The sequence below is a fragment of the Hippopotamus amphibius genome, chromosome 1 (assembly GCF_030028045.1).
Source record: "Hippopotamus amphibius kiboko isolate mHipAmp2 chromosome 1, mHipAmp2.hap2, whole genome shotgun sequence".
NCBI classification, from domain to species: Eukaryota; Metazoa; Chordata; class Mammalia; order Artiodactyla; family Hippopotamidae; genus Hippopotamus; species Hippopotamus amphibius.
This window is the reverse complement of record NC_080186.1, coordinates 74,434,499-74,459,347: the sequence shown is the minus strand read 5'-3', so window position 1 is coordinate 74,459,347 and position 24,849 is coordinate 74,434,499. Positions and strand designations below refer to the sequence as shown.

The following is a 24,849-nucleotide window of genomic DNA, read 5'->3' as shown; positions in this document are numbered from 1 at the left end:
TATTATAAATCAACTATACCTTAATAAGAAAAAAGAAAAAGTTTGTATATAACAGAGCTTCATTTAAAGAAGTGAAAAATGACAAAATTGATGATGAAATTATGGCCATATTGTAGAATTTTAGAATCCTTTACTAAGAATTGGGTTTAACCATTGGTTCCCAAACCTGTGGGGATTCTTAAAAATATGGATTTGGGAGCCCCAACCAGTACCTCCTATTGGTATAGATTTTTAACAGGCTTCCAGATTTTCATTAAGCAGCCAGGCCTGTACTCCATCCATAGACTGTCATTTGGAAACATGGTAAGCTACTAAAGATTTTCAAACAGCAGTTTGCATATGTTACTGTATATTTGCAATTTACTTCTCCTTGAAATATAACCCCATATCTGTGCACTATACACCTAGGTTAATCTGAGAGGGAGGTGGATGGAATGTCTTCTGGAGCAATGTGTCATGCACTGTCTCACAATAATATTTTTCTCCATCTGTTATAGGTCAATGCACAAACTGGCCCAGTTGGAAAGACTTGACCTAGGCAATAATGAGTTCAGTGAGCTGGTAAGCTAATGCATTTTCTAAACAATAAATATATCCCAGGAGATTATTTCTTTTGCTCTGTCTTTGTAACCCCAGGTGTTAAATCATCAAGTGCACATTTACATCTGCTAAATACAGAAACAAAATACACTTTGGAATTAAAGTGATTGTGTATATAGTAAGCTACAGAGAACTGAATAATATTAAGATTAACCTTTAAGAAAGGGGAGGGATAGACAGATGCAAATTGTCAGTTTTGAGCACCAGCTATGGAACAGGCACCATGTTCAGAGTGTTGCATATGTTGCCTCATTTAATCCTGATTTGCCATGTTGCCATGTTAGCTTTATGGAAATGAGCTTAAAGTGGTCACTGACTTACCTATGTAAGCTTTCACATGGTTGAATAGGAATTAAACCAAGATTGAGTAACTCGAAATCCATACCTTGAAGATTTCTGCCTTGGCTGCATGGTGGCATAGCTTGACATGAGTGGCCAATGGCCTTTTATTTCCAATTGTACTGAAAGTGTCTTTCTAGTGAACATATGTTATGAACTCGCTGCCAGCAAAATTGGCAGAATTTCTTTTTAATTTTTATTGGAATATAGCTGCTTTACAATGTTGTGTTAGGAAATTGGCAGAATTTTGACTGCTCCTTTCAGGCTTAAGTTTTCTTTAAATGTTCCTGAAGACCAAAATCTCAAATGCAAATTAGAAAGAAAATATTCTTTTAGCAGCAGACCCAGCCTGTTTGACTCAGAGATCTCCTACTTGAACATCTTCAAATTTCAAAAATCAATTCACCTAAATTGTATTTTAACTATTTTTAAATTAAAACTTTTAAATGAGTAATCGGCTTTTCTTTCCCAGCTATGCTGCTGGCTACATGACCTTGTGCAAATGACTTAACCTCTCTAAGCCTCATTTTTCTTTGCTATAAATAGAGATTATAATGTAGGAGAATTAAATAAAAAATGTACAGGGCCTGAAAAAAGTGATTTTCAGTAAATGCCAGGGTATAGGGGTGATAAGGTATAATTCACACTACAGCTTGAATGTGCAAAACACTTAACTTATTTTTGCTTTGACCGTAACTAATTTGACCATCATCCTGGCCTCTATCAGCTGTTTACTGAGAGTAAAAACTGACTTTTATTATTCTATGATTAGAGGTTTACTCTAATTTCAGAAGTTACATGGTTCCTTTAGGTGATGTTCATCTTTCATGCATAGAAATTCTCTGTAATCTCTTGGCTTCCCCTACTTGTCTCCTTAAGATGGAATTTGGGTGAGCGCAAAGGGAGGTGCATAGCTTTCTGACATGAGGGAAAGAGGCCCCCTGGCCTAACTGGTTTTCAGAAGTGCTGGCCTGTGGGCTGATGTCTGCAGCTGACTGCCTCCTGTGTTAAGCCTGCAATTCTGAACCTGCAGTCGGTTCTTTGGGCTCAGGCAATGGCCCTGGGAGCACTGGCCATCTCCCTCTTGCTGGCAGTGCCATCACCTAGTTATCATTGCATATACATGCATGAGTCTCTGCCATCTTTCCTCTAGCACCGTGCTTGGAAGTCCATCCCTGATTTCTGTTGTGAAGGAACCTCGCCAGTCATAACCCTAATAGTAGCCCCAAAGCAAGTCTACAGGCTCTGAGAGTCCACATGATATGCAAACTGAAAGAGGTCCTGTAAAAAATAAACTTCAGAACTTCCCTCTGCCTGCAACATTGCACTGCCAAGCTTGCTGTGCTTTGAATGTACCCAACTTTGTTATAAGGGACTTGGCAAGGTGGCCTCATCACAGTAGGGCAAGAGGGCCTAGTACATAGTTTAATGCACCTCTGGCATTTTTGAGGGAGAAATTTATTAGTATAGGTAGAGAGATTGGTGAAGGTGGTGAATAACAGTGGCAAAACTAGTTTATACTGGTAGTTTTTAAATTAGTTGTTAAGATGTTAGGATCTGCCCATGATTCCATGAAGACATGAATCTTGGCCTAGTGGTTTAAAGAACATGGACAGTGGATTCAGATGACTGAGGTTTAACTCTCAACTCCATCACTGGCTAGCTGGGTATCTTTGGGTCTGTAGCTCCCTCTCTATCCTCAGTTTCCTCTTCAGTGAAATAAGATATCAAGCCCATCTATCTTATAGACTTTTTGAGAGAATTTCATTCAAAAGAATCTATAATACACACTTAATGTACTTTTAAGTGAATTTCAATTCTGTCAGGTATATCATTTTGCAAGCCTTTTGTATGGACACTTCGTGAATCAATTTTTTTAGTATAAATATATGCATCAACAAAGTTGATAGGGTATGTTTATTTTTTTGAAAATAAGCTTACTAAAAGTAAATTTTAAATACACGTATAACAAGCTTTATGATGTCTAAGAAATCATCATCTTGGCAAAAATATCTTTTACTTTTGAACTCCCAATATTTCATGCTTGTCACAAAGTAAGTCTCAATTTTTTTTTTTTTTTTTTTTTTTTGCATTTCTACTGCTGTGCTTTATTTGATAACAGTTATTTGGCAGGGTGGGGGGAATATAACTCTGGAACTTCACATTTCTAATGTTATTTATTTTTAATCAAATATTTGACTTTTATTAATCATATGTGTGGAACCAGCCATTGTTTCTCTGACAGTAACAATTTTTAAAGTAAAAATAAGAGAATTTGCTCAGATAAGAGGACTCTAGAAATATCATATGGAGGAAAGGGAATTAAATTCCAGTCTGTAGCTAGATATTGACACCTGGGAGATTACTGTTAGATGATTTATTTTGTGTGACATGGTAAAGAGACAGATATGGAGGGGCTTCCTAGGTGGCGCAGTGGTTGAGAATCCACCTGCCAATGCAGGGGACATGGGCTGAAGCCCTGCTCCAGGAAGATCCCACATGCCGCAGAGCAACTCAGCCCATACACCACAACTATTGAGCCTGAGCTTTAGAGCCCATGAGCCACAACTATTGAGCCCATGTGCCGCAGCTACTGAAGTCTACATGCCTAGAGCCAGTGCTCTGCAACAAGAGAAGCCACAGCAATGAGAAGCCCGTGCACCACAACAGAGAGTATCCCCCACTCACCACAACTAAAAAGAAAGCCCACGCATAGCAAAAAAAGACCTAACACAGCCAATAAAATAAATAAATAAATAAATTTATTAAAAAAATAGAGAGAGACAGATATGAAGAGAGAGCAGTAATTAGAAAAAGAGATCAAACAAAAGCTTTAGAATGAGAAAGCTGAATGAAGAAAACAGAAGTCTACTTGCTAGAGAAGCAATGTACATATCCCAAATAAGGTTTCAAGTAGAACTATCTATTTATGGATGCTTTTGTAATAATAAAAAAATATAAACAAAAGAAATTATCTTATGTTTCTGCAGCAGTAACCACTAGAAGATACTGGACAAAGTTCTGGGTACATAATAGATTCTTAAAGCTTTTTTTGTGTGTGTTTCTTTCATGGTTTTTCTATCAATATAAAATTAATGTGCTCATTTTAAAAAATTATAAAGTTAAAGGAAGTAAAAAGATGATGATAAAAGTAATCTGTGATCTTATCCCCTTATATAATCATTATTAATATTTTTGGTATATCCTTTCTCCCCTCCTCCTGTTTTCTTTTTATGAGATCAAATCAGCATTATTTGGGGTCTGGTGAGAAATCAGACACTGTTAGGTTGATGTGTGGTGTTAGATAGCATCGATCCTTAAAAATCCTCTGTATACTCTAGGTGGTACAGTCTCTGCACTGTCACAATAATTAGTAACATCTCAATGTCATGGAATGGTCAGGGACGCTAAAACAGAGTCAGTGTTTATCAGGGCGCCCAGAAGCTATATGGTAGGAATACATTTCAGGTATTTATAGATTCACCCAATGAACTAAGAACTGCTATTGGTCCTGAACTGGTGGAGGAAGTAATGGAGCCCCAAAGCATTAAATTATCATGAGCCAGGATACTGGAAAATGGAGCAGATTGAGTAGCAGAGCCCAGAGGAGACAGGATGGATTCAGTAACAGTGTGAGGTCATGGATAATCAGCCCCCAAACCTAGTTCCAGCTTCCAGCTCCCTCATTCCCTTTCTTTATCCCCCCTCCCCACCCTGGAAAGGAGAGGACTTTGGCATACAAGAAAATGTTACTTAGAGCTCCCAACAACTCTGTTATGGGAACCTTCATCAAAAGAGTCAGTCATATGAAACAAAATAAGAAAGCTTTTCTGCAAGCCAGAAAGAAAAAATTGCTCAGCTCAGAGGTGGCTAGCAGCAGACTGGGAAGGGGTCTGTGTGTGGCTTAGAGTTCAGGCATTAAAAGGAGTCAAGACAGCAGCATGGGTGACAAAACACTGAGAACAAAGTGACAAAGGACAGTGGTCACTGGAGCAGCATCTCCTCTTATATAAAGATTCCCCAACGCCACCATCACAAAGGGACTCCTATAAGGAATAATTGGGGAAGAAGATCCCAGGAAAGACTCAGTTTCTTGATGTGCTATTCAAGGAGGTGGGAGGTCAGAGAAATGAGATTTGAAATTTTACCATAACTATGACATAATACATGTTGGTTATATGCATCTATACAGAGACATTTCTATTTACCATATTAGAATTACGGTGTGCATTCTATTTTTGTATTAATGCATGATTATAAAATTCAAATAATTAGGTCCTTTACAGACATTATGTCATAAACTTTCTCTGCAGCTGGATTAAGAAGACTGTCAAAAAATAGCCACAAAATAAAGTGAAATAAAACTTGAATTTAAGAGAAAATGATAAAATTAAAGAGGCTTGAAATTTTATTATATCAAATTTGATACATGTAAAATACTATATGTAATATATGTTTACGTTACAAAGCATAATAAAATGCATCACTGTGAACCTACCACCATATTCTCATGAACTAGAACATCACCAGTCCTGTAGAGTCCTGAATTTTAACAGTCCCTACATTTGCATGTATCTCTAAACATTATATTGTTTCACTTTGCTTGTTCTCAAGCTTTCTAAAAATATGTCTATACTATAACTTTACCCTTTATTTTCTTCATGTACAATCATTTTTATTTAGTTTTTATTACATTGCTATGATGAATAATCCTATAAGCGCATATGTTCAAGAGTTTAAGACATGTTTAGAAGTAGAATTTCTTGGTCATCAGTTGTGCACATATTCAACGCAAAAAATAATGGTTTTTTTTTCATATAGTTATACTCATTCACCAGCAATGTGTAAGAGTTCCCAAGCTTCACATCTTCATCTACACCTGATAGTCAGATTTCTATCTTTGTGTCTCATTATGATCTTAATTTGCCTATCTCTGATTTCTAATGTGATTGAAAATTTTCCATAAGTTTGTGGCAATTTGTGTTTCATCTTCTGTGAAATGCCTGTTTATGTATTTTTTGGCCATTTTTCTCTTAGTCATCTTTTTTTCTGTAATTTCCAGGGATCTTTTATATATTCTAGATAGTAATCCTTTGTTGGTTTTATGTATTACAGATATCTCCTCTGAGTCTCTGCAGTCTTTTTCTTTTCTTCATAGTACCTTTTGATGACCAAAGTTCTTATCTGTAATATAATAAAATGTATAATTTTTATGTCAGTCTTGTGTCTTACTTAAGAAATCCCTGGCTCCTCAGAGTTAAATAAATCTTTTCATATGTTTTCTTCTTAAAAAATGAGGGTTTTGTTATTCATAGTCAAGTTTATTTCCATCCAGGCTTAATTTTTTTATATTGTATATATTATTTTTTTCTTAGCAGATACTGAGTCTTCTAAGCAACATTTATTTTGCTCTTACTTTTTACCCGAATATGAGTGCCCCCTCTTAACAAAATATGATTTCTATACATTCACAGGTTACTTTCTTTGTTCATCATTTTCCTATCTTGGTACTAAAACCGCACTGTCTTAATTAGCATAAACAATAAGTTTTTGATATCTGATAAGACAGGTGTCTCCAGTTTAGGCACCCAGACATTTTAGATACCTGAATTTTAGAATTAGTATTTCAGTTTTCTCAAAAAGGAAAAAATATTGTTAGAATTTGATTAGAAGTGCATTGATTCTATAAATCAATTTTGATTGGACTGACAATAGAGAATTGATATTTTTATGATGCTGAATCTTTTTTGCATCAACATATCTCCATTTATTTGTCTATTTTAGTACCTTTCAGTGAAGTTTTATAATTTTCTTCAAAAAAGGTTTTATGCATTTTTAGTTAGCTTACTCCTATGTGCCTTTTTTGTTGTAGTTATAAAAGTACTTTTTTCAAAAATTATAGTCTCCAACTGTTTTGTTGCAGTGTGTGGTAATCCATTTGATTGTTGTTTTTTTACTTATATCTAGTTACCTGATGAACTGTCTTAATGACATTAATAATTTATCTATAGATTCTATAGGGATTTCTTGTAGCTAATCAAATAGTCTGAATACTTGAATAGAAGAAAATGTCGTTGATTCCTGATTTTAGTGGAAATGCATTAAATGTTTTATCACTAAAAATGTTCTTTAATATTAGTTTTAGATAGATACTCTTTATTAGGTTCAGAATATACCTTCCTATTTCTAAGATAATTTATTGTGAGGAGATGCCAAACTCTATAAAATGCTGTTTCTGAATTTATTGAAATTACATTTCTTCTCCTTTAATCTGTTAATGATGTAAATTATATAGTTTCTAGTGTAAAACCACCTTTCCATCTCTGAAGTAGATTCAACATGATCATGATATAATGATGATCGTGACCTTCTGTATAAACTATATTCAGTTCAACCCTGTCTGGGATTTTTTTTACATCTCTGCTCATGCATGAGTTTGGTATACATTGTTCTTGTGTACTTTATCTGTCGGTTCATGTTTTTCCTCAGTTTTGAAAAATCGATAGTCCTTATCTCCTCAAATGTTGACTTTTATCTGTATCTTCTGTCTCTCCTGCTGGAATTTGGCTTAAATATAAATTGTAGTGATTTTGAAATACCATTTTATCAATTATTTTGTAAGTTTTTTCCTGGAAAAGTAATCAGATAAAGGGTAATTTTAAAACATTATTTCATGTCCTTTAAGAAAGTCTTTTTGCCTCTGTACCAAAATTAGCCAGTATTCGTTCTCCAGAGTTTAAGACATGATGGTGATATCATTTTAAGAGTATTTTTTTTAAACTCTTTATTGGAATATATTTGCTTTACACTCTTGTACCCGTCTCTGAGGTACACCAAAGTGAATCAGCTGCATCTACACACATATCCCCATATCCCCTCCCTCCCGCGACTCCCCCCAACCCTCCCTGTCCTGGCCCTCCAAGGCATCTCCCATGAAGTTGATCTCCTTTTGTTATACAGCAACTTCCCACTAGCTATCTGTTTTACAGCTGGTAGTGTAAATATGTCTATGCTACTCTCTCACCTCGTCCCAACTTCCCCTTTGCCCCTCACCCCAGCCCCGTGTCCTCAAGTCCATTCTCTACTTCTGTATCTCCACTCTTGCCTGTCATTGGTTTCATCAGTACCATTTCTTCAAATTCCATATATATGTGTTAGCATACAGTATTTGTTTTTCTCTTTCTGGCTTACTTCACTCTGTATGACAGACTCTAGGTCTATCCACCTCATGACATATAGTTCAATCTCATTCCTTTTTATGGCTCAGTAATATTCCATTGTATATATGTGCCACATCTTCTTTATCCATTCATCTGTTGTTGGGCATCTAGGTTATTTCTCTTTGAGCTATTTAATGTGCCAGTTACTGACAGAGGTATTTGCAAACTATAAGCCATTCAAATTCTGGGTTAAAGAGCAAAACATGGATTTTAAAAAACAAAGCACCTAAATGACAGCAACAAAAATATTTAAAGAGCAAAAAAATATATTTTTCTGTGATAAAAAGACATTTTTTTAAACACATGCAAAGACGGATTGAATTTTAAAATTCAGAGAATTCATCAGGAAACAAGTAGCATCATTTAAACTATCTAATATTTGAAACAGTATGCCAAGCAGTCTTTACAAAAAGATTTCATAAATGCAGCAATCCATGGACTGTATTTGAGTATTTATATTCTATAAAACTTCTTTATGGAAAAGCATAAAAATAGTCTACACTCTACAAGTCACTATTTTAAATGCTTGGTAAGCCTACAGATCACCATAAGCAAGAACTTTGAACCTCCATATTCAAACCGAACTTGTTTCTGTTGACTTTTTTCATTTTATTTCATAGAATCAGACAAAAATTTCAAATGGTAGCTCAAGTAAAGAATGGAGACACTCTGAGCAAAATAACTTAGAAGAAATGCCAATAGTTGTATAGATTATCTGTTTGGCTTTATAAATAATATGAATGTGTTTTCATAGAAATTTGAAACAGTTGAGTGTTGTTTTAATTTGTAATTTAAATTGATTAGATTAAATTGAACTTTACCAAAAGCATAACAGCCAGTGATTTCAACTCCCCAGTTCGCCCAAGGTATGCTCATCTTTAATTACCTAGGTTGCATGTATACCTGAGGTAAGCATTATATTTATATATCTGGTAATTTCCTTTATAGATAATTACAGCATAGGTTTGCCACACCTACTAACAAAATTTTGTTAATTATTCTTCAAGTAAAGCTTATAAGAAAGAACAAAGTGATAAAAATACAATTTGTCCTCATATAACTGGCCATCCATTTTCAGGTAAAATATTTAAAAACATCCTAATTATTAACTCTTCCATTTCTTGCATTCGTAAAACTACTGAGGCGATAGATTCTGTGTGTGTGTGTGTATGTGTGTGTACATATATGATTTATATATATCACAGACATTGACAGAGGTTATTAATATAGCAAGAGAAATGAGAAATCAAACTAATTTTTAAAATTATTGGAGGTACACCAATTTCTGTATCAGTCAAGGTCTAGACAGAATGTGGAAACTATATCAAGTATTTAACAAAGGAAGTTTAAAATAAAGAATGGATAATCATGTATTAGAAAGCTGAGAGGACAGAATGGGGACTCTGAAGGATCACAGATGTAATAACTCTAGGAAGCAGCTACCACCTCTAGCATAGGGACAAATGGAAGACAGTAGTGTAGGGAATTATGAAAACTTAAAGGCGGTTCTCAGACCTCTAAAGAGGGGCACCAGTCAGCTGGTGCTGATGTCTTAAAGGGGCTAATAAGGCTCGTTCTAATTGTGTGGAAAAACTACAAGCTGTAAACAACTGCTGTTGCTGAAGTTTAGTGTCACTGCCGGGAGCAGTGTTTCTGTTGAGAAGTGTTTCTGTCCAGAAGTGTTTTCTGTCCAGAAGTGTTTCTGTCCAGAAGGAGGAGCAAGTCCCTTCTTCGTCCTCTAGACTCCCAGTCTCTCTCCAGTACACTCAGTTGTCAGTGCCTGGTGCAGAGCCACCTGTCAAAAAAGAAAAGTAGTGCCTCAGAATAACAAAGTAGAATATTAGAAAAGCGGGCCACAGCTAAAAAGCAAAAGCGAAAACATTTAAAATAAAACAAATGTTTATTTTTGCCAACTCAATTTTGGCATCATTTTCTCCAGAAAGTTTTCCTTGCACCTGACAGAGTGCCAGGCTCCCAACTGGCACTTGATAAATGTTTCAAATGAATGAATGAATCAATTGATTTTAAAAGTGAACAATTAAGTCAGTTCTCTTTCTCAGAATCATGCCCACATAAATTGAAAATTTTTTATTTCAAACTAAACAATAATAGGAGTGGAAGAATACTTTAATTTATATGAAAAACTATCATTCCATAATTAGCTATCCTTTGAGGAATCAATTTCAATTCACTTTGAAGCATGAGTTTCTCCATGAAATTTTAAAGCACAAAATTTAGAACCGTGACCAATAAACTAAAAAACTGTATTTTCACTAACTCTGGAATGTGAAAGAAATCCTTGATGAATCATTCAATTTAAGTGTATGTTATGTCTGAAAATAATTATGGAGTTTTTTAATAAGAGGCTCATACTGGGGTCTCCACTTTTATAAGTGCAACATCTGTTGACCTAGGGCTTTAACAAGCAAGCTCCAATGTTGCACATACAAATAAAAACAAAAAACTCATTTCTTTGCTTTTATACTTTCCTTTTCCTAGCAATAAGATAAGTTATCTTTGCCTCTGTTTTCAAAGGAAGCAGTTTTTCTCTTTGTCATTTCTTATTACTGCAATAAAACTGGGCACTTTATATAAATGAAATTAATTAGCTCTATTTTCCTTTCTATAACTAGATTTTTCTAAGAATAGTATATATCTCAGTGTAGTCAGGTTCCCTGGTGATTCTGTCAACAGTGTCAACAAGAGAATTTAAAGAAAAAAGAAATGCTCTCTGAATGAACCAAGGTAAATTATGTGAAATAAGAGTAAAAATTTATGACCAAGACTTTACAAGGAAAATAGGAGTATTATGCAATTACGAAGTAAACCCACAAGAATATTCTTGAGTTGTGAATAGGGATTGTGAATCACCCCAAAACTGTATTTAAAATAATCAAAATCAAAATGACATCTTCCTCACTTACATGCTGAAATGATATTATCTGGAATTGAATCAATAAAAAATTTATTTGATTTCATGTTTTGCAACAAACCAAAACTAGAAGACAATGAAAATGCTAAGGAGAAATATAAAGAAAAGGGGGATGGAGAGAAAGAGAGAGAATGTGTGTCAGTGGGGGGGGGGGTTGTTCCGGATGTGTGTGTGTATGCATGTATGGAGAGTGCAATTAGTTAGGATGGCCAGGGAAGCTTTACTCAGAAGGTTACATTTTATTAAAAACATAAAGAAGGCAAGGGAATGCATCATGCTAATATCTGGGTGAAAGACCGTTCTAAACGGTTCTAAACGGAGAGAACAGGAAGTATAAACACCTGACATGAAAGCAAGCCTGATTTGTGGACAGCAAGAAGACTAGAAGGTCTGGAGCAGGAAGTGAGACTAGTGGGTGATAAGTTGATTGGGAAAGTTTTCAGGTAGTTGCACAGGGAGAGGTAGAATCTTGTAAGACATTTCAAGGATTTTGGCTTTTACTCTGAGTAAAGTGGAAGCCCTCTGGAAAGTTTTGAACAGGTAGGATCCAAAGTCTGACTTACTTTGTTATGTTACATTACATTACATTAGGTTATAGTATGTTACATTAATTATACTGCATTACATTACATTACATTACATTACCAGGGTTGCTTTGACTGCTGTGTTGAGGATAAATGAAAAAGTGGGCAAGATGGAGTCCAAGAGACCAGTTAGGAAGTTATTGCAACAGTATTGGCAAGAAAGGGTAGTGTCCTGGAATGGGGTGGTAGCAGTGGAGGTGGTAAGAAGGGGTTGATTTCTGGGTAAATTTGAAAGATGTAGCCAGAAGTAAGATCTGAACTTGTAAACTAGGGACACCTTCTTTCCAAAAAATAGTACAAAATTAGGATTAAGTACAAAAGTGAATGTTTACTTAAGATGAAAAAAGAAACTATGAATTTTAAATTACAAATTAAAATTAATAGAATACACTTTGAAAAGCTGACAAATGTCATAAACACCATTAAATGCAGAAAAATAAAATAATAGCACTCATCTGTGATACTCTTTTTCCCCCTACACATTGGCCTCATGCTCTTTTAACAGTCTTCACATGACAAATATTTTGTAATATTTTCTATGGTGATAATAGAAAAATAATCCAGCCTTTCCTCTACCATGGCTTTATTTCTGATAATTTGGAAATATTTGTTTCATCTTAACAAGTTTTCATTGATACACCTTATAAAATTTTAGAATTGTCAAATTTGGGAAAACCTCTGACCCCACATTTCAAGCCTTGCTTCTCTTCCTCCGCCTATATACTTCTGATGCTGAGAACAAAAGGACATATTCATGTCCCAACACTTTCCCTGGCCCTGTAACTTCATGTCATGAGGGTCAGGGGAGTTGACACAATGAACAGTCAGAGTATTTCTGGAAGGTATTTCTAGTCTAGGTGGCTAAGAACAGGTTAACTATATGGAGAGATGATTGCAGACCATATAAATATATTCCATTAAATCTATACTATAGGTATTCCCATGCAACTTCCTTTTATCTATGTCCCCAAAATGCCTGTGGCCATTCCATTACCACATGACATGAGAGAAATTGCAACATAGTGGAAGTCAGAATAGAAATTATAGTTAAAAGATCTTTTACCTAGCATTTCAGGCCTAGGCACATACCTGTGTTCCTTTTTTATTGCTGGTCTGTAACAAATGACCACAGACTTAGTGGCTTAAAACAATACAGATTTATTTTCTTACAGTCCTGGAGGTCAGAAGTCCTAAAGTCAAAGTGTCCTCAGGGCTCTGATCCTTCTAGAGACTTCATGAGAGAATCTGCTCCTTATGTTTTCTGGTTTCTAGAGGCTACCTCATTCCTTGACTAGTGACTCCTTTCTCATGTTACTTCAATCTCTGTATCTGTCATTATGTCTCCTACTCTGATTTTACTTCTATCGTTACATCTCTTTCTCTGTCTTTTCTGACTCCCCTGTCTTCCTCACATAAGTACCTTTGTGATTACTTTGGGACCACTGACATAATCCAGGATAATCTCTCTTTCTTGATATCTTTAAATTAATTACATCTGCACATTCTCTTTTATCCTGTAAGGTAAAATATTCACAGGTTCCAGGGTCAGGACATGGACATCTTTGAAAGTCCATTGTTTGCCTACTGGTAAGGCCTCTCTCCCCAAAGATTCATGTCTAACCACATGAAAATGTATCCAACCCCCTCTAAAGTTCTCCAAAATTCTCACTCACGAAAAAAAATCTCATCTAAGTCTCATCAGCTCAAAAGTTCCAAATTTCATCATCTAAAGCATCTAAGTTAGGCATAGGTAAGGTTCTGGCTATAATCTATCCTGGGTCCAAATCCCTTTCCATCTGTATACCTATAAAACTCTAAAATAGTCAGTCGGCTTCCAAAATATGATTGTGCAATAGGCACAGGATAACAATTACAGACATTCCCATGAAGAAAGAGAGAAGAATGGAAGGACAAGAGTAGTCTACATTTAAAACCTCATGGAAATGAGGTTTCAAGGCCTGGGAATAACCTCTGTGGCTCAAGACTCATTGCTCTGTGCCTTTGGCTTTACCCTCTGCATCATTCTTCCTTTTCTTGGTAGAAAAGCAAGGTTTTGCAGCTGAGTGGATTTATCAGCCTGTTTCCTACTTACAGAATTTTAGGAATCTGGCAGTCTTCTTTTATTTCGTCTTCTCTCTATTCCTCTCAGTCCGTGCTGACAGTGTTTCTGTTGATACAACAGTCTAAAGAGCCTTGTGGGTCTCCTATTTACATCTTGAGGATTTCTCCACTGCACAAGAGGCTCCTCACAGATCTTTCCTGGATAACCTCATTTCTATTTCTGGCTTCTTCTAAGATGCCTAACTGGTTCCATGAAAGGTCTACCTAATCACTTTAATCCTTACAAGGCACTTTAATCCTTTAATCCTTGGAAAAGTTTGCCCAGACACACCCTGACTTTATTTCCAGAGCACACGTTCCTGGCAGTGAAGCTCCTAGTTTTATCATCTTTTGTAGTCTGAATAGGATGAGCATTTCCCAAGTCAAGTCCTGGTTTCTTTTTGCTTAATCTTTCAATTTACTCTTTCATCTTGTATTTTACTACAATCAGCAAGTAGAAATCAGGCCATAACTTCAAAACTTGCTTGGAAATCTCTTCAGCTAAATATCAGAGTAACCTCATACAAGTTATGCTTTCCACGTAAGTGTATGACACAGTTCAGCTACTATTTAACAAAGATCCCTTTTACTCCATTTTCCATGTTAACATGTTCCTCACTTTCTTCCTAACTCTCGTGAGTAGTGTCCTTATAGTCCACTTTGCTTCCAGCAGTCTTTTCGTGATAATTTAGGCGTCCTCTGGGAAGATAGAGATTTTCTGTACCATGTTCTCCATTTCTTTCTGAGTCCTCCTTAGCAGAGATTCGTTATCTTCTGTATTTCTACTAACACTATGTTCAAGGCAACCTACGCTTTCTGAATCATGAATTTTTAGCTAGAATTTTTCCAGCTTTGTTGACGACCCAGTTCCAAAGCCAATTCTGCATTTTTAGGTATTTGTTACAGCAACAACCCACTTCCAAGTTCCAAAGTACAGTTCCTATCGTTGAACTGTAACAAATTATGACAAATTTGGCGGCTTAAAACAATACATACAACACAACACAAAATTATTATTTTAAAGTTCTGTAGGTGTTATCAGGGCTGTGTTCCTTCTGGAAGCTCTAGAGAAGTATCCATTTTCTCTCCTTTTTCACCTTCTAGGAGCCACTTGCACTCCTCTGCTCACAGCCCCTTCTTCACATCACTTCAACCTTTCTTCACTTCAGTCTCCTTCTCTGCCTCCCCTGAACTTCCCATCTCCCTCCTGTAAGGACACTTGATTACATTGGGCCACTCAGATAATCTCTCCACCTCAAGATCCTTAAATTAATCATCTGTAAAGTCTCCTTTTCCACGTAAGGTAGTATATTCGCAGGCCCCAGGAAGTACGCTGTGCACATCTATGGGGAGCCATTATTCACCCTACCACACTACCCAACAGAATTTAAAGCAATTATCCACACAAAAACTTGTACATGAGTATTCATAGCACATATTCATGATAGCCAAAGAGTGGGAAAAAATCCAAATGTCCATTAACTGATAAATGGATAAACATGCTGCAATATATCCAGACAAAGGAATAATATTTAGAAATAAAGAATTAAAGACTGATATAGATGAACTTTGAAAACATCATGCTAAATGAAAGAAGCTGGAAGTAAAAGGCCATGTGTTATATGATTACAGTTATATGACTGTTCAGAATGGACAAATTCACAGTGACAGAAAGTTAGTAGTTGGTCTGGGGAAGAGGGAAGAATGGAAAGATGGAGTATGGGTATTTTTGGAAGAACGGGATGATGAAAATAATCTAGAATTATATAGTTATGGTGGTTGCACAACTTTTTAATTATTCTAAAAATCACTCAATTTTATATTCTAAAAGGGTAAAATGTATCATATGTGAATTATGCTTTAATTTTTTAATCTTAAAAAAGATTTGTGCAAATTGCACAAAAACATATGGCCATGTGAACACTGCCAGGCTGCCTCCCAGGATCTGGAAAGGAGTTCATGCAAGTAAGGGGCCTGAAAGTTTGAACTTCATTAAGTTTAGAGGAAACTTCCCTCTTGGTAGAAGAAATAGGATTTGCTGACAGATGGGATGTCAGGGATGAGAGGGAGAGTAGTTAAGGATGAGTTTAATATTTGAGACTAAGCAACTAAAAGATGACATTTCTGCTTCTGAGTAGAATACTGTACAAGATGCAGGGATTTTGTTCGTTTGTTTGTTTGTGACCAAAAAAAGCACATAACATGAGGTTTAATCTCTTAACAAATTTTTGAGTATTCAGTACAGTATTTTTAACTATAGGCTTCTTTAATTTGAATGTCTACTTCCTTCCCCAGATTTGAGATGTTTTCAGCCATTATTTCTTTAAATAAGCTTTCTGCGCTTATCTCTTGCTTCTTCTTCTAGAATTTTCATAATGCATATATTGATACATTTTACAGTATCCCGTAAGTCCCTTGAGCTTTCTTTCACTCTTTTTTATTCTTTTTCCTTTTTCTCCTCTGATTGTACAATTTCAAATATCTCATCTTTACTTCTGCTTGATCAGGTCGGCTGTTGAATACGCTTATTGAATTTTCCAGTTCAGTTACTATATTTTTCAGTTCAAAAATTTCTGTTTTTTTTTTTGTTTTTACTCATTTTTTCATGTCTCATATTTGTAAGTTCATTGAACATTTTTATAATGGTTATTTTGAATTCTTTGTCAAGTAATTCATATGTCTTTCTTGTTGGTTTTTGGAGATTTATTTTGTTCCTTTTTTTCGGCCATATTTCCCTATTTCTTTTTTTTTTTTTTTTTGGGGGGGGGGTACACCAGGTTCAATCATCTATTTCCCTGTTTCTTAATGTTCCATGTCACTTTGTTTTGGCGTCTGCACATTTGAAAAAACCTACCTTTCCCATTTTGTATGGATTAGCTTTGTATAGGGGAGGACCTTCACCAGTCAGCCCAAATAGAGATTTTGGGCACAAGAGATGTAATTTTTAAGAAAAATATCAATTTTATTCTGAAAATCTTAAGTTTAATATGCCTATCCAAATGGAGATGTCAAGAAGGCTGTTAACTGTGAGTCTGGGGGGAAGTTCAGGCCAGATCAATACATTTAAGAACTACCAGTATAAGGAATTCCCAGGCAGTTCAGTGGTTAGGACTCCATGCTTTCACTGCTGAGGCCCAGGTTCAATCCCTGGTTGGGGAACTAAGATCCTACAAGCCACATGGTGTGGCCAAAAAAAAAACAAAGAAAAAAAAAGAAATATCAGTATATATGTACAATTGAAAACTATGAGGCTAGATGTGATTACCAAAAGAAAGAGTATAAACAAATTATAGTAGCTATAATTTCTACAGACTATAATTGTGTACAATAGATAAAAGTAGGATCGCCCTGGTAAAATGAGGGAGGCTCTCATACCCAAGTTCTCTTCTACTTCCTGTGGCTCATAGAACACAATTCTGTAGTCATAATAGGCTCAATTAACAATTGGGGGCTGATGTGGAAAGCAGAATTCTAAGACGGCCCCCGAGATCTGCACCCTTTGGAATACAGATGTCTTCTCTCAGTTATTCAATCAAATGCTAATATAAGTGCTATCGTGACTTTGCAGATGTAATTAAAGTCCCAAATCAGTTGCCCTTAAATAGGGAAATTGTCCTGGGTGAATCTGACCTAATTAGGTTATCCCTTAAAAGGGAATGGACTCTTCTTAATTAAAGAGACTGAAAGTGAGAGAGGGCCATTGGAAGGAGCCATATTCAAGGAATATAGGCCTCTCTAGACCTGACAGTGACCCTAACAAAGTAGTAGCAGACAGCAAGCAAGAAAACAGGGTCCTTCCTCATACAACCCCAAAGAACAGAGTCCTTCCACATCTGCATGAGTCTGCAAGAGGACACCAAGCTCCAGATGATAATGCAGTCTAGCTGATAGCAACATTTTAGCATTTTGAAACCCTAAGCAGAGAACACAACTACATCATGCCCTGACTTCTGACCTACAGAGCTGTGAACTAATAAATGAGTGTTGGTTTAAGCTGCTAAGTTTTGAGTAATTTATTAAGCAGCATGAAAAAACTAATACAGCTACATTTTATTCATGGTTCTTGCAAAAATTACAACACGGATAATTGAAAGGATTTGTAAGACTACACAGAACATTCTCATTTAAGATTTTCAATAAAGGCAAATTATACAGTAGAGCAGTAGAAACGGAGTGCAGGCAAACATCAGGGGCCCAAGAGCCTTCCAAGTACAGCTTCCTGATGTCCTTATTATTCACAAGGGACATGCTGAATCTCTCGGTAAAACCACCAAGATTTGTATGATGAATCTTAGTTTCAGCAGGGCTCCCTAAAAGTCTCCAGTGGTGTCTTTCATGCCTTTCTGTACACATAAGCCAAGCAAGGCTATTCAACTGGTGATGCCAGGTATAAATCCCAATAAACAAACCAGCCATAGGTACCACTAGGGAAGTTTCAAATTTTAGTGCATTATAAATTGTTAATTCATCTACTGCCCTTATCTCAGCCAAAAGTCAGTGCCAAACTTATAAGCACCAGAGATAAGCACAGCACTGAACCACTCCAACTATGAAATAATTCTATCTCATACTATTCTATTTCCCTTCCCCTACTTCACTCTCCTCAAGCAGGATACTACATACTGGCTCTGGTAAGTGAGCAAGCAAGTAGACAAAAAGCAGATATCATTTGGGGCCTTTAGGAAAAGTGGATAGCAGCAGAGGGCCCTTCTTTAGGTGACAAATCTCCAATTCGCAGTCCATGCCTTTATATTCAATGCTGTGGTCAGCTACCTGTTGTGAGTCACTCTAGTTGAGTTCTCTCAACCCACCATCTCTTCTAGCCATTGTTAGGGCATTCCTAGGGGCTAAAGTGGTACTTGCTAGCAAGATGCAGAGGAAGAACTACTAATGAGGGGGAACACATAGTGGAACTTCACTGCTGCTTTTATCATGCCAACCTGAAATTAGCTGGAATACTGCCTCTTTCTCGATCTGACCCTAACTTTCATATTAGAAACCAATGGGGCAGATCTGTAATGAGCAGTCCTAGGTAGTGAAAAAGTACTAATCCTGACTATCTAGAAGTCCTTCAATTGTTCCTTATGGACTAACTATGGCCTGTTTTGCTCTCAGCCCCTCCTATTCCATGTCTGGAAATTTTCTTTGTTTAAATTGTTAAACTGTTTATATTGCTTATTAGTTATAAAAGTGATTGTAATATAGAAGTTAAAAAGGAAAAAGAGAAAAATTCCTCTTCGCAACCTCCCAGTCCCACTCCCTAGAAGCAGATCCAATTTAATATCTGTCATCCCATTTTTTCCCTGTGCATTCACAAATGTGCACATGCAAATGCATTTTTTTTCCACTTAAGAATGTATCATGGGCATTGTACATCTTTTATGCTTTTCTAAAAGTTATATGTGGTTTCCTACAATGGATGTCACATTATCTATTTAATCTGTAACCTATTGATGGATATGTATGCTGTTTCCAATACTTTTCTGTTTTAATGATGCAGTGACCAACTTTTCACATACAAATGCAAATGTTTGCAAAAAATGGCTTCTTAGAGGCAGAAATGCGGGATCACTAGCTATGCATATATTATTTTAATAGAAGCTGCAAGTTTTCCCTCTCAAAACCAGTACTAATTTACACAAACTTTTGGAACTCGTTAGAGAAACTGAGCAATTCTGACTTCCCAGAGGAACTCCTTTTGGTTTGTATTAAGTCACAGGTGATTGGCATTGAATTTTTTAATATAATTGAATCTACTTTGTATCTTCTACAAAATTCTCCAGTTTCTGGCTTCTCAGTTTTACCATTTCCTGTTTACTAGCAGCAGAATTTTTTCCCTTTTATTTGTTTTTAGTTTTGTTTTTGTTTTTTTGCTTCAGTGGAACTTGGGGAAAGATGGGAGAAAAACCCATTTTGACATCTGAATCACTTTGCTGTTTGTTCATTCACCATACATTTCTACTGTGTTTATGCAGGTACTCTGCAAGCCACTGAGGATACAAAGATGAATAAAATATAAATTTTACCTTTCAGTAATTCATGCCTAATAAGAGAAATGCACATGATAGTGCCACAATTAAGAGATAAAAGGTAGATGCATAGATAGGAAAAAACAGGAGAACAGCAGAGTGACTTTCAGAAGTAAAAACAAGGAGGTTCAAGGTAAGGAAAGACTTAAAAGGTAAGTAGGGGAGAGAGAACAGCTCATGGAAGCTATGGATGGATGAAACAGAAGAGTAGGCTTTGAGAGCTTTAAGTGGTTAGATATGGTTGGTATACAGAAACTTTTGTAGGATAAAAGGAGGAAAGATTATAAAAATGAACTGAAGTAAGAGCACTAGTCTTTGAATGTCATGCTAAGAACTTGGTATTTATCTCATGAATGACTGCCTGAAAATTTTTAAGTAGGAGAATAATATGTTCGTCTACATTTTAAATTTTACCCTGATCTAAGGGATGAATTAGTCACTAAATCAACAATTTTTTTATTTATAGCCTACTATGTGTCAGAAATTGTCATAGGAGCTATAACTCTAATAAGAACAGATTAAAAACAGTGATAAGTGAAAATTACTATAATCATTTAAGAAACAAATTATACAGCCAGAACTAAGACATGAAGACAGAAGAAATGAAGAAAAAAAAATCCATGGATTCAAGAAATAAAGAACTGGCAGAAGAGGGAGGGTGGATAAAAGGAAGAAAGAATCAAATCTGCTGTTTGTAGTTGTAATTGGGGTGATTTGGTGGGTAATGTTGTTATTAACTGAAATAAGAGGAACATTGAAGAGAAGGACATTGAATACGGAAAGACGGAAGTTCTGAACGAATTGAGTTTGAATCACCTTTGGAACACATAGGTGAAAATGTCTAAAAGATAGTTAGAAGTATAGATCTGGAATTTAGTAAATGTGTCTGAGCTAGCAATAGAGAATTGAGAATCACTGTTATAGTAGACCCTATGGAAATGGATAAGAATAGAAGCAAACTGTATGGAAAATCAGAAGAGAATTGTGAAAAAAATAACACAACAAGTAAGAAAAAGTTTTACAAACTTTAAAATATTGTACAATATAACTAATTATTATTGCTATTGCTAATGTTGTTATTGGAACAATTGAACCAAACTACTAGATCTTATTAGAATTTTAGTTTCACAAAATCAGGGAATTTGTTCCCCTGTTCACCAGCACATCCCAGAACCTTGACCATTTTCAAACAAGTAGTAGGTCTTCAGTAAATATTTACTTTTTGTCTGGATGTATTCATTGAATGTCTTAGACATATGTATTTGTTACGATGGTAGATTAGTGATCATGACTTTTCCTGAGGTAACATCTCACAACCCTCTTCAATAGTCGCACGATCCATGAAGAATTTGAGAGCCAGTTCTTTCACTCTAAAAAACAAAACAAAACCCAACAGAACAAAACAGTATAAAAGGTCTCTTCCTTACATTTGTGGCCCAAATAAAATACAACAATCAGTCATTACTTTTTAAATATTAAAACAGGGTGGTTGTTACTATTTATTTCCATTCCAGGTGCACATTTTTATATTATGTTAATAAGACAAATACAAATTTAAGAAAATATTTTTAGTAAATGTGCAGAAAATGAAAAAGAAGCATGCATCTGTAGTAAAGCTCCCAATGGGCTAAAATTGCATTATTCATTTTTAGACACCTCCACATACACACAGCATGACCTCTGTGATTGTCAACAGTGACAGTCTTCTCCTATGCTTAACATGGTGCCAACAGAGTGAAGAAAACCCCAGTGGTGCATGGTCCTCTTGTATGCTATGAAAGCTCTCCTTCTGAGAACAAAAACAATCTCTCTTAATCAGTCGAGAGAAATTTTTTGAATTCCTGCAGTGTGCTAGACATTGTGAGGGATTTCAGAGGAAACATGAAACATGCCCCTGCCTTCAAGGAAAATATAAGCTTGTTGAGGAGACAACGTATAAAAAGTGATATATATTAAGTGTCACATAATTGTCCAAGGAATAAATGCTACTCTGAGGTCTAGTACTCAAGGTTCCCTAAGATCTGGTCCGGTTTACCTTCATAAAGTGTTTCCCTAAATCCACAACTACAAGAAAATTATCCTTCTTATACCCTTTTCTAAGCCAAATTAAACTGCTTGCTATTCTCCCTGCATGCAGCTTGCTTCCCTGCTTCTGTGTCCTTGCTTTTATTGATTCTTCCTTCTGGAATATCCTTGCATTCCTTCATGCTCATGTCTATATTATAGTTTGTAAATCTTACCCTTCTTCAAGACCCTGCTCCAATGCAACACCAGCTCAAAAATTTCCTGATGTTATTAGCCAGAAATGTTCTTTCCCTCCTATAAATGCCTCCCTAGGGAGATCTCCACTGCACCCATTTCTTTCTTATGTCATAGTTGTCCCTATCCATGGACATGCATGATCCCAGAGCACAACCTTTCCTTCTACCACCTCTACTGCTGGGTGAATATTGTCCTTAAAGGGATTTGAATCCTTCAAAACCCAACAAGGCTAACTTGTAGTTTCAGTGCATCTAGGACTATTGATTCTTTCCATCCCCTATGGTCCCTGAAACTGTCTCACAAGCCTGTTCTATTTTTAATGTAATAATTACAGAATATTTGATTTGCATTGTGATTGACCATCTGCCCTAAGTAGGATGTAAGCTCCTTAAGGACAGAAAACCTGTGCATTCTTCTTAGTAACCCCTCTGACGAAACACTGTATGTTAGAAAAGCACGCTTAATTTACCATCAACACTTGTTAATATTTTTGACTTCTGGGTCACACTGTCAGAAATTCTGATTCAGTGGGTTTCACGTGGAGCCCAAGAATCTACGTTTTATTAAACTCTGCAGATGATTCTTATCCACAGCAAATTTTAAAATGGTCACCAGTTAAGTATTTGTTGAATGAATGCTGACTTTTTTTCTCTCTTAAACTATAACATCATAAGGGAAAGACATGTGACTACCTAATCTTTGTATTTTCCCTAAGTATATGGCCCAGCTGTTTGAACATAGAAGCTCAAACACTGTGGAAGTGATATATGTTAATGGGATGACTGATACAATTTTAGCTTTCCCTAAGGTACAGGAGTTGCTGGGCCATGAAGAATGAATTGGTTTTGGATGGGTGGGGAGGGGTGGGAGCAGCCTGGCCAGGAGATTGATGTGATCACAAGAATAGATAGAGATGAGGAAACACAAAGCATGCTGAGGGTTGGTTATTAGATTAGTGCGACAGGAGCAAAGGTTCTCGTGGCAGGGGAATGAGAGATGAGGCTGCCTCCCTGCTGTAAAAAATAAGCCTTTGTTAGCAGAATTCTCATTTTCATTTTAATTTAATAATAGCCAAAATAAGTGGTTTTGATGTGATTAATGACCAACAAGGGAGCTACAGTGCTGACTTGGCGAGCATCCACCTCCATGGCACATGCAGAAGTACAAGATTTAGTACAGAATTAACCTGCCCAAGCATCTGTTCACAACTCCATATGAAAAAGAAAAAAATAGACCATAGCATATGTTACAAGCTGAAGCCTGGGAAACTTTTTTTCACATCATGTTTGTAAGAATTCTCATTTTAGCAATATTCCTTATTGACTTGCTAATATGAATTTGAACATTAAATAACCACAATAATGATAAGAAAAAATTTTTTAAATTATTCTGTTCACATATGAAGAAAATAATAACTTGTTACAAAAAGAATACTAAATTTGGGGTTAGAATATATTCCTTTGTTCCGGTGACATAGCCAGCATTAACCTATACAACTGTAATTAATCCAGTGGGACATGAGTTTATTCATCAAGTTGGCAAATGGTTATTAGCAGTCTACTACTTGCAAAGCACTGTACACAAAATGTTAATGGTAAAGCACCATGTGCTTGACACAAATTTAAAGGTTCATTTTTACGTGGAAGAGAGGTTGATATAGAAAAATTAGTACTAACAGGTTGTTCATTCGTTCATTCATTCCAGGATGAATGAATGTAGCTCTATGACTTTGTTTTATTCTCTGTCATATCCCCCACACTAAGCACAGTGCTTGATGCATGTTAAGTGGTCAGTAAAATCTGTTGGATGAAGACATTTACTGATCACTCTGTCAGATTCCCAGTATCCAAAATAAAGTGAAAACAGAGATAGTCCCTGCCCTGGTGGAGTTGATAGTCTAATGAGGATAGCAAATATTAATCAAGTGCATTCAGAAATGTAAAATTCCAGCCATGACAAGTGTTGCGATTCATCTAATGGAGTTTGGCCATACAAAGACTTTCTTCAAGGAGTGATCTTGAACTGAAATGAGTGAGTGGAAAGGATGAGTGGAAATTAACCAAGCAAAGAAAAGGAGGAAAAGCACATTGGGCAGAAGGGGTAGTAGAAAGGAGCATGATGAGTGACTGCAATATAGACTGAGAGGGAGTCACAAAGGTGAGGGTGGAAAGCTAGGTATGGTGTCAGTGGGAGACAACTCAGGGAGTTCCAGAATTATAAATACTCACCAGGATTATATAGGTAAGGAAATTTCTCATTTAAAGTTGATACAGTACAAATTGATTTGAGTTATAACCTCAAAACACATGGCTCACTTGCAACATAAAAGAAAAATTTGTCTGATAGAATGTACCAAATTTTTTATAGCGACGAGCAGAACAGTCGAGACTGTAATTTCAAATTACATAACCTTGAGCCTTGTAGATTGCACCAACAAATATTATGACTTTACTAAATTACATAGCAGCAGTTAGCCCTCAGATGGGGGTTAAGGAATCAGCATGATATCTTAAGAGTAATTTGGGGGTACTGATGTAGAGCTCTATTGACAGATTAATATGCCCTGGCAAACAGATCATTCAATTGTTGTATGAAACTATTAAAAAATACATAATTTATTGGTGTAGTTTACATGATAGAATTTGTGCAGAAGAAAATAAAGTCAAGACGTTTAAAGTGTTTTAAAGCACATGTGGAAACAATGAAATGGTAAAATCGTATCATAATCCTCTTGAGTTTTCCCTTCCCCATGTACACATGCACCTATATCCCATAACAGAGAA

The 24,849-nt window shown here is 36.0% G+C and overlaps 1 protein-coding gene across 2 annotated transcripts in view; it reads left to right on the top strand.

The window, feature by feature from the left end:
* The window catches only part of LRRC7 (leucine rich repeat containing 7), a 371,481-nt gene that overhangs the window by 209,139 nt on the left and 137,493 nt on the right, over positions 1–24,849 (top strand). For both annotated transcript variants that reach the window (XM_057744562.1, XM_057744552.1), the window contains exon 7: positions 498–561. In XM_057744562.1, coding sequence (XP_057600545.1) covers positions 498–561 — 64 coding nt within the window. The remainder of the gene's footprint in view (positions 1–497; positions 562–24,849) is intronic.